The sequence below is a fragment of the Bombina bombina genome, chromosome 5 (genome assembly GCF_027579735.1).
Source record: "Bombina bombina isolate aBomBom1 chromosome 5, aBomBom1.pri, whole genome shotgun sequence".
NCBI classification, from domain to species: domain Eukaryota; kingdom Metazoa; phylum Chordata; class Amphibia; order Anura; family Bombinatoridae; genus Bombina; species Bombina bombina.
Genome location: NC_069503.1, coordinates 822,935,889 through 822,952,046, shown reverse-complemented (window position 1 = coordinate 822,952,046; position 16,158 = coordinate 822,935,889). Strand labels below are relative to the sequence as shown.

The 16,158-nt window shown below is 40.6% G+C and overlaps 1 protein-coding gene across 2 annotated transcripts in view; it reads right to left on the bottom strand.

The window, feature by feature from the left end:
* ZBTB14 (zinc finger and BTB domain containing 14) overlaps window positions 1-12,249 on the bottom strand; it is a 97,155-nt gene extending 84,906 nt beyond the window's left edge. The window contains exon 1 of one of the 2 annotated variants that reach the window (XM_053714945.1): window positions 12,156-12,249. In XM_053714945.1, coding sequence (XP_053570920.1) covers window positions 12,156-12,167 — 12 coding nt within the window. In that variant the 5' untranslated portion in view covers window positions 12,168-12,249. Of the gene's footprint in view, window positions 1-11,844; window positions 11,981-12,155 lie in introns of those variants that run through there. The other variant, XM_053714946.1, reaches the window with a different exon arrangement.
* Between the last annotated feature and the right edge of the window lie 3,909 nt (window positions 12,250-16,158).

Sequence of the window (16,158 nt, the reverse complement as noted above, 5' to 3'; positions counted from 1 at the left end):
GACACACGTTTCACTTTATGATTCACTCGTGTGTAACCGCATTACTGTTAACTCATTATACTTAATAAATATAGTTATGTATGTGGATATGAGAGTTTGCTAATAATAAAAAATATTTATTTATATTTTTCTTTCAACAAGGTGGTGACATTTAAATTGAAAATACATAGCTCAGCACACTTTTTCTTTGTATGTCTATATAGAATTACTTTGTAATTGCCATTACTTGTGCTTGCACCTCTATATTATCTTACCTGGAGATTATTTCACCCCTTTCCTACACCCTTTTTCTTGAACCTTTGGCGCTAAATGTAACTGACTCTCCCATGTTTGCTTTATAACATTACAGTATGCCTGCTGGTGAGTGCCAGGTTTTCTGTGTGTTGTGTTGATAATCTTTGAAAGTTTCCCTATAGACCTGTCACCCAGTCAGCTCAGGAGTTAACTTCCTGTGTTGCTGGGAACTGTACAGCTGTATGTATGTGGTTAGGTTGTGTGCCAATACCTAAGATGGTGGTGATTAGATGGGGTAAGGGAGAAAAGAGAGCTGTTTGGGAGGGATCAGGTAGGGATCAGGGGTGGGAAGCATCAGATGGGAGGGTAATCTCTACACTAAACCTAAAATTAACCATGCAAGCTACCTGATTAACCCCTTCACTTGCGGGAATAATAGACATGTGGTGCGCAGCTGCAATTAGCTGCCTTCTAATTATCAAAAAACAATGGCAAAGCACAAAACTTCTGCTATTTCTGAACAAAGGGGATCCCAGAGAGGCTTTTACAATCATTTGTTCCATGATTGCGCAAAGTAGTATGTAAATAATTTCAGTGAGAAACCCAAAGTTTGTGAAAACATTAATATTTTTTTTTTTATATGATCACATTAGGCAGGGAAATGGTGGCATGAAATATACCAAAATAGGCCTAGATCAATACCTTGGGTTGTCTTCTTAAAAAATATATATAGTTTTGACAGTATAAAAAAAAAGAAAAAAAAGGGGGATCTATTTCTGTATAAATGGAGCTATAGCAAAAAATGCTAAAAATGCTCCGGTATTCTGGGCAACTTCTTCTCTGAAAGTACCGGTAGTGAAGGGGTTAATTATGTTTGATCATTTTAAGGTCTGTAACTGCAGCTATGTCTAAAGTTATGTGATTGGGGTAACTCATTTGGTGTATTAGACCCTCCAAACTTTTTTTTTCTTTTTTAAGACACGATGAGTCCACGGATCATCTCAATTACTAATGGGATATTCACCTCCTGGTCAGCAGGAGGAGGCAAAGAGCACCACAGCAGAGCTGTTAAATAGCTCATCCCTTCCCTCCCACTCCAGTCATTCTCTTTGCCTACGTTAGTGATAGGAAGAGGTAAAGTGAGGTGTTAGTTTAGATTCTTCAATCAAGAGTTTATTATTTTCTAAGTAGTGCCAGTGTGTGCTGCTTTTTCCTAGGGTGTAGCCTTAGTCCATATCAGTCTCTACAGGAGAGCTTTGGTGGCTTTAGAGCAATGGGAACTTGTGGGACATAATTCTCACTGTGCCTCCCATATTTGTGCTGCCCTATATCCTTCAGTCTGAGGCACTCACTAACTCAGCATTTTTTTCATTCTCGGGCCAATGTGAGGGAGAGGACCTCTCAAGCTTGGGAGCTGCCTTGCTGCCAGGCAGTGTTAAGGTAAGTTCTACCTTTCTGGGGCACAAGGAGTCTCAGTATATTTATTACAAAATAGCACTCAGGAGCATAAGGGGTTAATGACAGAAACCTTTTATGTTTGGGACATTTTGTGCTTTCAGGTGTGAAAGTATGTGGGCAGTGGTATATAACAGGCACAGCGGCTGGAGTTATGTTGCTTTATTCACATGTTATGGAGGGCTCCGGTGGTTTCACTATGTTTTTTCCCGGAGGGAAAGTTATTAGACATTGGCTACGCCCACGATGGGCGGTACTTCCTGCATTTGCACGCCACTCAGTAGAGCGCTGGTTTTGTGAAGATACTAGTGCGACATTTGTCTGGGCAAGTTGTTGATCTGTTCTAGAGCGGCATGTAATAGTTTTCATGCGCTTCTAGTACAGATACGTTAATCCCGGTCTGGAGAGCTTGCCGACATAGAGGTGTGACAGAACGAATAATCTAAAGGAGACCCGGTGTCTCGCTAGTACGGTAGGAGCACCTCAGCAGGCTGCCGAGGTTCATGTGCGAGTACAATTATCTGACGGTTTTACTTAGAGGGAAAATCTGACACTTTGCAGTAAAATAGGAAAACCGTTTGTATTTAAAGGGACAGTAACTTTTTTTTTTAGATTTCTTTTGCTAATATTTTTCAATTTTTCTGTTGATTATTTGAAAAATTGTGAGGAAAGATGGACCAAGAGGGCGTGCAATATGTTACATGCGCTTTGTGTCTTGATGCCAATGTGGAATCACCAATCCCTTTCTGTCCTACATGTATTGAAAGGACTGCAAGTTTTAGGGATAAGATTTTTTCAGAGCCAATCTCCTCTCAGGCAGATGTTGCCCAAGAGTCTTCTGATGAGGGTCAATTTATGCCGCAACTTTCTCCCCAAGTGTCCCAAAAATTAACGCCCCCACCAGCAGTGCCCTGCGCTTCAGCTGTAGTCCCTTCTGGGATTTCATTACAAGACATAGCCTCTCTCATGTTGTCTACTATTTCTGATGCTTTGTCTGCCTTTCCAATGTTGCAGAGCAATCGCAAGAGGAAGACCATTCCTGCAGTCAGCGAGGTTTCTGATGCAGTTGTGGCTATTTCGTAAGTCTCTTCTCACCGACCTGAAGAAGAGGCTAACGCTCTAGCATCTGAAGGTGAAGTCTCAGATTCAGAGGATATTTTGCCTTTGACAGACTCGGAGGTGGTAGCTTTTAGGTTTAAATTAGACCATCTTCGTCTTTTACTTAGAGAGGTTCTAATTAACCTAGATGATAGTGACGCCACGGTGGTGGTTGTTCCTCCGAAGTCTAGTAAATTAGACAGATATTTTGAGGTTCCTTCCTTCACGGATGTCTTTCCAGTCCCTAAGAGAGCCTCTGAAATCATTGCTAAGGAATGGGGGAAACCGGGCATTACTTTCTCTCCCTCTCCTATTTTCAAGATGTTTCCAATAGCCAATTCAGTTAGAAAGGCTTGGCAAACTGTTCCAAAAGGTAGAAGGAGCCGTTTCCACCTTAGCCAAGAGGACTACTATTCCCATAGAGGATAGCTGTGCCTTTAAGGATCCGATGGATAAGAAGTTAGAGGGGTTACACAAGAAGATTTATGTGCACTAGGGTCTGCAGTGGCAACCGGCGGTGTGCATAGCCACCGTTAACAGTACGGTGGCATACTGGTTTGATGCACTGTCTGAGGCCCTCAGGACAGAAACTTCTTTGGATGAGATCCAAGACAGGATTAAAGCTCTTAAGCTAGCTAATGCTTTATTTCGAACGCTCCCCTTCAAGTTATCAAATTGGGAGCTAAAATTTCCAGTTTCTCTATCCTAGCCCGCAGGGCCTTATGGTTAAAGCCTTGGTCTGGGGAGGTTTCTTCTAAGTCGAAGCTTTTAGCTATTCCTTACAAGGGGAAGATCTTGTTTGGTCTGGAATTGAAGATTATTTCTGATATCACGGGAGGCAAGGGTCATCTTCTCCCTCAAGATAAAAGAAATAGACAAAAGGGACAGAGCAATTTTCGTTCCTTTCGAAATTTCAAAGGAATCTCTTCCTCTTCTTCCTCTAAGCAGGAACAGGCTAAACCTACTTGGAGACCCAGCCAGTCTTGGAACAAGGGAAAGCAGTCCAAGAAGCCGGTCAGTGATTCTAAGACAGCATGAAGATCATGCCCCCGATCCGGGACCAGATCTGGTAGGGGGCAGACTTTCCTTCTTCGTTCAAGTCTGGGTTCAGGACGTTCAGGATCCCTGTGCTATAGAAATAGAGGCTCAGGGATACAAACTAGAATTCAAAGTTTGTCCTCCCAGAGGCAGGTTTCTAATTTCGAAATTATCTGCAGACCGGACAAAGAGAGAGACGTTCTTACATTGTGTAAAAGACCTCTCCACTCTGGGAATGATTGTTCCCATACCAATTCAAGAACAGGGACTGGGATTTTATTCCAATCTGTTTGTGGTTCCCAAAAAAGAGGGAACTTTTAGGTCAATCCTAGAACTCAAGAGTCTAAACAAGTTGCTCAGGGCACCGTCCTTCAAAATGGAAACTATTCATTCCATTCTTCCATTGATCCAAGAGGGTCAATTTATGAGAACAGTGGACTTAAAGGGACAGTATACACTCATTTTCATATAACTACATGTAATAGACACTTCTATAAAGAATAAGATGCACAGATACTGATATAAAAATCCAGTATAAAACTGTTTAAAAACTTACTTAGAAGCTGTCAATTTGGCTCTGTTGAAAAGGTAGTTGGAAAGCCCACTGCAAGTGGCAAATAAGACACTCCCCCTCCCCCTTCTTTTGCATATGAAAAGACCCTTTACACAAACAGGAGCAAGCTGGAGAAGGTAGCTGACGGTATTCCCTTTAAAGGACGCGTATCTGCCTGTTCCCAATCACAGGGATCATCACAAGTTCTTAAGGTTTGCCTTTCTAGACAAACATTACCAGTTTGTGGCTCTTCCTTTCGGGCTTGCCACAGCCCCCAGAATCTTCACAAAGTTTCTAGGATCTCTGCTGGCAGTGCTTCGTTCGAAGGGCATTGCAGTGGCACCTTATCTGGACGATATTCTAGTTCAGGCGCCATCCTTTAAGCTAGCAAAATCTCACACGGACTTGGTGTTGTCCTTCCTAAGATCACACGGCTGGAATATGAATTTAGAAGAGTTCCTTAGTCCCACACACAAGAGTGACTTTTCTAGGAACCATAATAGACTCTCTGTCTATGAAGATTTATCTGACAGAAGTCAGGAAACCAAAGATTATTGATACTTGTCTAGCCCTTCAGTCTTCTCCTCGTCAATCAGTGGCTCAGTGCATGGAGTTAATCAGACTGATGGTGGCAGCAATGGACATTGTCCCGTTTGTTCGCTTTCATCTCAGGGCTTTGCAGTTAGACATGCTGAAACAATGGAACGGAGATTATTCGGACTTGTCCCCTCGGCTTCTGTTGGAGCAGGAGACAAGGGATTCGCTTCATTGGTGGTTGTCTCTGGATCGTCTCTCCCAGGGAACGTGCTTTCGCAGACCATCCTGGGCGATTGTGACAACAGATGCCAGTCTTCTAGGGTGGGGAGCAGTCTGGGGTTCCCTGAAGGCTCAGGGAATATGGTCTCAGACAGAGTGCTTTTTGCCCATAAACATTCTGGAACTTAGAGCGATCTACAATGCTCTCCTGGCCTGGCCTCAGTTAGCCTCTGCAATTTGTCAGGTTCCAGTCGGACAACATAACGTCAGTGGCCTATATCAATCATCAGGGAGGAACAAGGAGTTCCTTGGCGATGACAGAGGTTGCCAAAATAATTCAGTGGGCGGAGACCCATTCTTGTTGTCTGTCGGCAATCCAAATCTCAGGGGTGGACAACTGGGAGGCGGATTTGCTAAGCAGACAGACTTTTCATCCGGTGGAGTTGGGAACTCCATCCGGAAGTGTTCTCCAGTCTGATACTCAAGTGGGGTCAGCCTGAGTTAGATCGCATGGCATCCAGGCAGAATGCCAAGCTCCCGAGGTACGGGTCGAGATCCAGGGATCCTCGGGCGGAGCTGAGATGCCCTGGCGGCTCCCTGGACCTTCAATCTAGCATACCTATTTCCTCCGTTTGTTCTTCTTCCTTGAGTAATCGCCCGGATCAAACAGGAGAAGGCCTCAGTGATGCTCATAGCACCGGCCTGGCCTCGCAGGATTTGGTATGCAGACCTAGTGGAGATGTCGTCTCTACCTCCTTGGAGACTTCAGTTGAGGAAGGACCTTCTGATTCAGGGGCCCTTCCTTCATCCAAATCTAGATTCTCTGAAGCTGACTGCTTGGAAATTGAATGCTTGATTTTATCCAAACGAGGGTTTTCGGTCATAGAGACCATGATTCAGGCTTGTAAGCCTGTAACTAGAAGAATTTATCATAAGATTTGGCGTAAATATCTTTATTGGTGTGAATCCAAGGGCTACTCATGGAGTAGAGTTAGGATTGCTAGGATTTTGTCTTTTCTCCAGGAAGGACTGGAGAAGGGATTATCAACGAGTTCTTTGAAGGGTCAGATCTCAGCGTTGTCTATCCTGTTACACAAACGTCTGGCGGATGTTCCAGATGTTCAGTCTTTTTGTAAGGCTTTGGTCAGAATCAGGCCTGTGTTCAGACCAGTTACTCCTCCATGGAGTTTTAATTTAGTTCTCAATGTTCTTCAAGGAGTTTCGTTTGAGCCTATGCATTCCTTAGATATTACGTTATCTTGGAAGGTTTTATTTCTGGTGGCTATTTCTTCTGCTTGCAGAGTATCTGAACTCTCAGCATTGCAGTGCGAGTCTCCTTATCTTATTTTTCATGCAGATAAGGTTGTTTTGCGTACAAATTAGGATTTCTTCCTAAGGTTGTTTCGGATCAGAATATTAATCAGGAGATTGTTGTCCCTTCTTTGTGTCCTAATCCTTCTTCTAAGAAGGAAAGACTTTTGCACAATTTGGACGTGGTCCATGCTTTAAAGTTTTACCTACAGGCGACTAAGGACTTTCGTCAGTCTTCTTCTGTTTGTGGTGTTCACGGGTTAAAGTACGGGTCAGAAAGCTACGGCTACTTCTCTTTCTTTCTGGCTTAAGAGCATTATATGTTTTGCATATGAGTCTGCTGGACAGCAGCCTCCTGAAAGGGTTACGGCTCATTCCACTAGGGCTGTTGCTTCCTCATGGGCATTAAAAAATTAAGCTTCTGTGGAACAGATTTGCAAGGCTGCAACTTAGTTCTCTCTTCACACTTTTTCAAAGTTTTACAAATTTGACACTTTTGCCTTGGCTGAGGCTGTTTTTGAGAGAAAGGTTCTTCAAGCAGTGGTGCCTTCCGTTTAAGTATCCTGTCTTGTCCCTCCCGTATCATCTGTGTACTCTAGCTTGGGTATTGAATCCCATCAATAATTGAGATGATCCGTGGACTCATCGTGTCTTAAAAAAAGAAAAGAAAATTTATGCTTACCTGATAAATTTATTTATTTTTTGACACGATGAGTCCAACGTGCACCCTGTTCTTTTAGACAGATTATGGGTTCGTGTAAACTTCAGACACCGATGCACCTTCGCTTTTCCTTTCTCTTCCTAACTTCGGTCGAATGACTGGAGTGGGAGAGAAGGGAGGAGCTATGTAATAGCTCTGCTGTGGTGCTCTTTGCCTCCTTCTGCTGACCAGGAGGTGAATATCCCATTAGTAATTGAGATGATCTGTGGACTCTGTGTCAAAAAAGAAATAAATTTATCAGGTATGCATAAATTTTCTTTTTTATATATTTTTTAAGATAGACAGCCAAAGTTATTGATCAAGGCCCATTTTTGTATATCTCGTTTGATATTTTACAGAATTATTTACGTACCACTTATGCTGTCATAATTTTTTTGGTAATTAGGAGGTGGCCAATTGCAGCTGTGCACCACACTTCTGTAATTCATGGCAGTGCATAGATTAAAGGGATTTCTATTTTACTTTTATTATAAATTTTGCTCCATCCTCTTCGTATCCTTTCTTGAAAGAGCAGCAATGCATTACTGGGAGCTAGCTGACACATTGGTAAGCCAATGACAAGATGCAGATATGTGCAGCCACCAACCAGCATCTAGCTCCCAGCTCCTGAGCCTATCTAGGTATGCATTTCAACAAAGGACATAAAGAGAATTAAAAAAATAAGATAATCAAAGTAAATTGGAAAGTTGTTTAAATTTTTATGCTCTATCTCAGTGATGGCGAACATATGGTACGCATGCCACAGCTGGCACATAGAGGCCTGTCTGTTGGCACGCAAGCCTTAGCTCCACAACTATCTTGCACTGTTTCCTAAGAGATTCATCTAGCCTGTAAATAGCACAGCATGCCTGCACAAGATTACGTAGGTGGAGCTTGACAGCTCAGCGCAACATGTACTCACAGTGAAGAGCGCGCAAACAGTTACAGCACCATGGGAAAGGCCAGGACAGCAGCAGTAGCGGCAGGAGAGGTGGCTGATTTTTTTAACTTAAGGTACCTTTCTGGGCAGGGTCAGACTGACCAGGCAACTCGGACCTTGAAAGGAGGCAGTATTTTTTTTTTCTAGTTGGGTCTGAATTTTAATTTAATTTTGCTGCTGGGAAATGTTTCTGACTGAAAATCCCCTGCCTACAACTTCAGAGAGCTGAGCAACCTTGAGGCACACTGATTATGTGGACAGGAGAGAAGGTTCAGTACTGGAGCCTGGCATAATTCACAGGGCCCAGCATACTGGTCAGGATTTATGTGAAACTGATATAAAAATAGCTTTTTTCACTTATAGCCGATTTTTACTACTTCTACCCTACCTAAAAAAAGTTATTGTGTTCATGCCTGGCCACCCTGGATATAAGTAGATTTATATACATGACTATGAGTTAGTATTATACAATCTCTCACCAACTGGAAGGTGTCACTAGGAACGAACATGTCTGCATTCCTAGATATTTTAAATGCATCAATATGCATAATTTTAAAATCTGAAACCAGGTTTAGTGACTCCCTTGGTATAACTGTGTACAAATTAAAGACCAGTTGCAATCGTCTTATCTCTGTAAGCACCATGTGTTGGTTTTGGCATATGGTTAATAATAATATCTTTCAATTAAGTTAAAGGGACACTAAACCCAGATTTTTTATTTAATGTATCAGATAGAGCATGCAATTTTAATCAACTTTCTAATATACTCCTACTATCAATTTTTCTTCACTCTCTTGCTATCTTTATTTATGCTATCTTTATTTAAAAAGCAGGAATTTAAAGTTTAGGAGCCAGCCCATTTTAGGTTCAGCACACAGGATAGTGCTTGCATATTGGTGGTTACATTTAGCAAAACAATAAGCAAGCATAACCCAGTTTCTCAACCAAAAATGGGCTGGCTCTTAAGCTTTACATTCCTGCTTTTTAAATAAAGATAGCAAGAGAACAAAGAAAAATTGATAATAGGAGTAAATTAGAAAGTTGCTTTAAATTGCATGCTCTATCTGAATAAATAAAACGATTTAGTATCCCTTTCAAGTAAATCCTATCTTCAAGAAATGGCAGACCATTAGATGGTCACAAGTTTTCTTTTTCAAAGCTGTTCTTATAGCCATCCTTCTTTAACATATAGCTGATCTTTACTATGTTGATTTTAGATTCTGTATTGTTGCTAAATAATTTGTGATTTTAAATGTATTTTTCTTCCACTGTTTGTGAGCAAAAAGCTTTAATATCTTACTGTAAAATTAAACATGCTGCAGGTGGAGCCTTTTGCTTCATCCTTGACCCTCTTTGTAAGCTTTGGTTCACCATTGTGGATTCCTCTCTCTCCCACCTTCTGACACCCCTTTCTCTCTACTCCTTTTTCTCTCTGTCCCCCACTTTCCCTATCTTCCCCCCTTTCTCTCTCTCCATTCTTCTATTTCTCTCCCCTTTCACTCTATCCCTCCTCCACCTCTCTCCCCATTTCTCTATCTTCACCTCTCTCCCCCTTTCACTCTCATCCCCCATTTTCCGATCAGTTTTCCTCTCTCCTTCTCATCACCCCTTTTTCTCTCTCTCTCTTTCCCCCATTCACTTTCTCTCCACCCCCTCCTTTCCCTCTCTCTCCCAACCCTTTTCTCTCTCTCTCCCTTTTATAACTCTCTCTTCCCATTCCTCTTTCCCTCTCTCTACTTCCCCTCCTCCCCCCCTCTATTTCTCTGTTGGCACTTTGAGATAAACAAGTTGCTTTTGTGTTGCAGTTTGGGTACTCAGGCTCAAAAAGGTTTGTCCCTTTAAACTGCATAGAGAAATAATATGAATGTGCCTGTACATGCCAGAGACACGCTCCTTAGCAAGTCCTGGGACGAACATCCTGATTGCTTAAAATGACTTTACAAAATGGTGTGGCTACAAAGGAAATTATGAGGCAACATATCTTCCTTTTTTACACTAAGATGTTTAGGCGATATTTTCTAGTCCGCTATGCTGCAACAACTTTCAATTAATGTTTCTTCTGTGATTCAGATAGATTATACATTTTTAAACAACTTTCAAAGTTATTTCTGTGACCAATTTTGCTTCATTATCTTGGTATCTTTCATTGAAGAAGTAGCAATGAACTCCTGGGAACTAGCTGTAAGCCAATAAAAATGGGTATACAAGTTCAGTCATCAATAAGCAGCTAGCTCCAAACTTCTGAGCCTATCTAGATATGCTTTTCTAAAGATACCAAGAAAATGAAGTAAATTAGACAACAGAAGTAAATTGGAAAGTTGTTTAAAATGTAATTCTCTATCTGAATCATGAAAGAAAAATGTTGGGTTTTGTGTCCCTTTAAGTATACTCCGTGCACCTGCTTTTTCAATTCAGCACTTGCTCAAAAAGCCTAAGGTGCTTATATCATCTGGTAATTAAACAAGCCCACTGGCGCTCTGAGCAGCAGCAGTATTTAAAATGGGGTGTGTTTTATCCCCGCAAAGGGTGTAAACACACAGTAGAAATACCGCTCTGGACTCGCAGAGCACAGCTGCCCCTAAGCGTTAAATGCTGATGATCCAATCAGCAGCGCTAGATGCAAAACTCAGATGAGGAAGTAATGCTGCTGATTTGGATCAGCAAAGTTTTCCAATTGGGATCAGCAGTGCTCTGCGAGTTCCGAATGGTATTTCTATGGTGTGTTTAACCCTTTTTGCAAGGATTAAACACAGTGGTCTAGGGTTGATAGACAAAAATGGCATGCATTTTAGGTTTTAAAAACGTTATTTTTTTTCTAGAATGATAATTTAATGTAGTAACATAAGTAAATATGCAATGTACAAGAAATTAAATTGGGCAGAAAGAATGGAAAAAGATCATGCGTGTGTGTGTGTGTGTGTATCTGTCTGCTCCTTCACACACACGGACATTTTCACTAGTCCGCTATTCCTAGAAAAGGATTAAAAAAATCTTAATCGAGTAAACTTTTCTCTCCAGACACACACACAAACGTCATATAATTTCTAAAGTTGTGTAAAAAAAATTTACCACGGTGAGTAAAAAGTGACCTCAACAGCTGTACGAACCATACGACATTTTAAGTCTCACGAATCACGACTGCTATAAATAAATAGGTAGCAGTTTCTAGGTCATTATCCAAACATCCCGTATGTAATATAATAATGTTTAACAGTGCTTTCAAATGTACTTGATTATTTGTTTGAAGATTACGCGCAAAAATATGATATTTTGTCTTAGGTAATGTAATGTTATACTGCAAGAACGATCATTCATAGGTTGCCTCGTACATCAACTGCTCCTGAACGGATTCGACTTTTTACAGCAGGCGCGAGTCTCATACGTGCGCTCTTCTCGCGCTGCGGGTCAACGATTCGCCAATGCCGCGCTGGAGTCACGCGCACACCGACAAAACCAGTACCCGCAGGCACACAGGACAAGACAGCCGCCATTTCATTCCAACGCGCGCTCACAGATGCTAATCTTCCGAAGCGTTTGCAGCAAAATATGAAAATATGTTTAATTTAATTACGTAAAACTGGATTCAATAACCATTTAGATAATGTGGATATCGTCTTTCTGGCGCAAAGTAAACCGGGTTTTCAGTGTGTACAATTTTCAACAACGATACGAGAGCGCGCAAAGCATCCTCGCCACCATTAAGTTAATGCACACGCATTCTATATTCGATTTTTTATATCTCTATATAGATACGCTTACCTTTTATGTTGCTAGGAGATAAATAAACGTCGGTGCAGTCCGCGTTATCAATTAAAAATCGTTTTATATGAATAATTGTTTATGAGTTGTGCACTTCTTTCTGGTCTCTTGCACGAGCACCTTGGGTCTGTGCATGCGCTGTAGAGAATGGGCGCGCCGCGCAAGCACGGAACTGACAAACACAGAGGGGGTGGGAGTGATTTCCATTCAGAGTATATCACGTTTCTTTATTTTCTTAACGTTAGACGTGTGTGTTCATTTAACAGGGAAAACATCCAGATTATATATACACAACGGTTTAAACGTATTACCCCACGGTGCATCAGAAGAAGCAAATTTCAGTCACATTTTAAAGTGCACTGGTAACCTTTAACTTTCATTTTTGATGGAGGCGGCCCGGGAACAGCAAGCGCGAGGTTTGAGATGGCTGTCTTGAAGTGACGTCAAGATTAGGCTCGCGCGTTATTAGGCTATTAAAAACGGCCGCGTGCCGCTCTGTGACCTTTTGTATTGTAGTTGTACGCCATAAGTGGGTTTTTTTTGTGTAGTCTTATTTTCAGTAGCAAGTGTCACAGTTGATTTCGTACCAGGATACAGATGCAATTTATGTTTACAAGTTATTGTTGACACGTCGTGTATTCATTTTACAGTGCGTACCGAGATTTTTTTTTTTATGAATAATGTGCCGCGCGGACCCGAGTTCTTAGTCCAGAGAGCTGTTACAATTGGTGCTCTGCTTTCAGCAGCTGCAAAGTGGAAAATAATCTGGCCACAGGTTGTAGTGGTGATTGGTGAACGCATATGCGTTGTATGGTTACATATTCCAAACGGGAGTTGTTTATTTTAGTTATATTTGCTATTAAATTAAAAATATTTCAAGGACATAAGATGTGTTAAGCCCGTCAATTAACTCGATTACATTGCAGAACCCTAAAATTAAAGGGCCTTTTTAGTGTTTAAATTACATGCTCTAATCAATTTAGAACATGCCATTTTAAAGAGCAATTGTAGTCTAAAAATAATTTAACATCTATCAGCCCTGCTTTACTGTGTGTTTAATCTCTGCAGAGGCCCTTACATGCAGGTTTTATCACATTCTTTTTTTTTAAAGAATCAACTGCATTTATTTCCCCTTTTGTTCAATTGTAATTACACTGCTTATTTTTAAATGCATGATTGCTTTTTAAATCCCTAATCTCATTTTATTGACCAATGGTATAAATGTCTCTACAGTGATTTTGTACTGGAGGCATACATTTACTTTTACTTTTCAAATAAGTGATGTCCAGTTTGTGAACAAATTGTTATTTTCAATGAACTGGATGAATCGGTTTCCCCAGACTGAACTAATTTGTTTAACCCCTTAAGGACCACAGCACTTTGCATTTTCTGACTATTTGGGAATAAGGCTATTTTAACATTTTTGTGGTGTTTCTGTTTAGCTGTAATTTTCCTCTTACTCATTTATTGTACCCACACATATTCCGTTTTTCTTGCCTTTAAATGGACTTTCTAAAGATATTATTTTCATCCTATCTTATAATTTACTATAAAAAAAAAGAGGAAGAAATGGGAACAAAAACACTTTCTATAACTTTGACCCCCAAAATCTGTTACACATCTACAACCACCAAAAAACACCCATGCTAAATAGTTTTTAAATTTTGTCCTGAGTTTAGAAATACCCAATGTTTACATGTTCTTTGCTTTTTTTTGCAAGTTATAGGGCAATAAATACAAGTAGCATGTTTCTATTTCCAAACCACTTTTTTAAAAAATTAGCGCTAGTTACAGTGGGACACGGATATATTTCAGGAATCCCTAAATATCCCTTGATGTGTGTGTGTATATATATATATATATATATATATATAATTATATGGTTAGCAAAGGGAGAAATAACTAGGAATATAATCCTAGTTGTAAAAAGACAGGGATTTCAGCACTCTTTTGAAAAAATAAAGCTCATTGGACCAAGATATGTATTCAAGCAGTGAATTTTTTATTCAATTGTGAACGGGAAGTTCTCGCAGTTGTATGAACACCACTCCCCAGATGTAAAGATACAACACACTGTATCACATTCGTTGTAAGAAATTAATAAGGAAACATTTGTTACCTATATACATACTAGAGTTCGTATTCAAAACCTGACCGGTCAGGGGTACACAACTTACAAAAAACAGCCAAAACATTGTAGAATAATTGTTGATACCTGTAAAGAACCTCTACACCCTGCTGCACACAGAACCCCTATTAAAGAGGTATATCATGGGCAGGTATAAATTAGTGGGATCTAAGAGGTCAATAGGGGTACCACAGACAGAAGCAATTCACAACTTTGGTCACAGTCACAAAATGGTATGCAATGAATAGTGCTTTTGTACTTTATCAAGGGAAAAAGCCTTTTGCTTAGACTCACTACACCCAACTGCTCACAGTACTCCAAACGAGGAGAGTATAATACTGGGCAGTACATAAAGTGGTAAGAATCACCGGGATCTAAGTGGTCTCTAAGTTAGGCTCCCTTGAATTTAACAGTGTGCCTATACAAAAGCTTTTACAAGCAAAACTAACAGACAATATGTGCCATTTTAGTGCTCTTATGTTAACTATTCATGCAAAGCTTGCAGTAGGAGAAGTAAGCGATTAGAGAGTTAGCGTTAAGCACAGATGGTAGTGTTTCCTCAGTGTCTCTGGGATCCTGAAATGCTAGCATGTAGAGCTGCATGCAAAAGAGGTTGTAGCAGGCAAGATTTCAAGAAAGCAATTCAAGGTGTTATTATCACAAAGCCAGCATAGCGTTTAAGCAATAGTGTTATTATCCTCAGCAATCATTTCAAAAGTGCCCAGAATCAGCGTTCCTTGTGAGTATATTAATTAGGGAACACATAGTAATGCAATTTCTCTCAGTCACAAAAAGTGTAAGGCAATGATATCCGTGATCATGTATGACCGTTATACAGTCCGTATTAGCGAGCTATGATAGAACATATACAACCTTGCTATTCCATTCAGACATATCGCTGTGGCAAGATGCGTCCTCTTAACTTGTTTGATCCTCAAGTTGAATTTGTTATGCTTCTGTGTTCGCCACAAGTATCGTCATCCATGCGGTCTGGAGGCTGTATTGGTAGCGTGCACCACGTAGGCCGGTCGGCTTAGCCAATGCCGACACGCGTTTCACCCGCAGGGCTGATAGACAGACCGGGCTTCGTCAGGGCGGTATATGGAGGGGACTAATTAATCCCTTTTTATAGCGTTTTGTAATAGCGCCCCTGCTGGAGGTGAAGGTTTGCTGCATATCTATATATAGATTACTCTGGTTGAAAAAGAACATAAATCATAGTGCAAGTGTACCTCACTTAAAAAAAACAATAACTAACTCTAGATACAAATTCCTATAGTTGATTAACTTATCTGGATATATATTAAGTTCTTATAAATACTATTTTTATACAAGTTTTTAAAATACAGTTGTACTGAAATTATGCCAATACAGTGGGCTTTCTAGAATTTTGCTGTCTTAAAGAAAACAGGCCATGTCAAGTTTATCATTTAGACCTTCCGGCAGTTGAGTCCCCAATACAAAAATCCACCTGCATTCTTTCTGCAGGAGGATCTTGTCGTTGTCGCCTCCTCTGCCATTAGTGATTCCTCTATACCAATGAATCTGAGAGAGTCGGGATTGCAGTCATGAGCTAGTTCGTAATGTTTTGCAACGTTACTCTTCTGGTTTTTGTTTTTTACATCGTCACGATGTTCTGTGATTCGGTCTTTTATAGCTCTCCTCGTTTTTCCCACGTAGAAACGTGGGCAACTGCAGGAGAGTAGATAGATTACTCCTTCTGTATTGCAGTTGATATAGTGTTTCAACTTATACCTTTTCCCTGTGTGGGTGCCAAAATCTTTCGTTTTGACCATGAACTTACATGCCACACATCGACCACAAGGGTGGTTTCCAGATGACCTATGCTTTGTGAGCCAATTTGTCTGTTTTTGTTCAGACACATATTGGCTTCTTACAAGCTTATCCTTAAGGTTGGGAGCTCGTCTAGCTGTAATATTTGGGTAGTCTCCAACCTCTTTTGATACTCCCACATCTCTCGCAAGGATTTTCCAATTCTTGGCCAGGATCTCTCTTAGGGCATTCCAATGGCAGTTATAGTCTGTAACCAGCCTTATTTTTGAATCTATTACCTTTTCTTTTTGTGCAAGGAGTGTATTTCGATTTGCATGTGCAGCATTATTAAATGCCTTCCTTACATTTCGCTTGGAATACCCTCTATCCAAGAACCTTTTTTGCATGTCTGT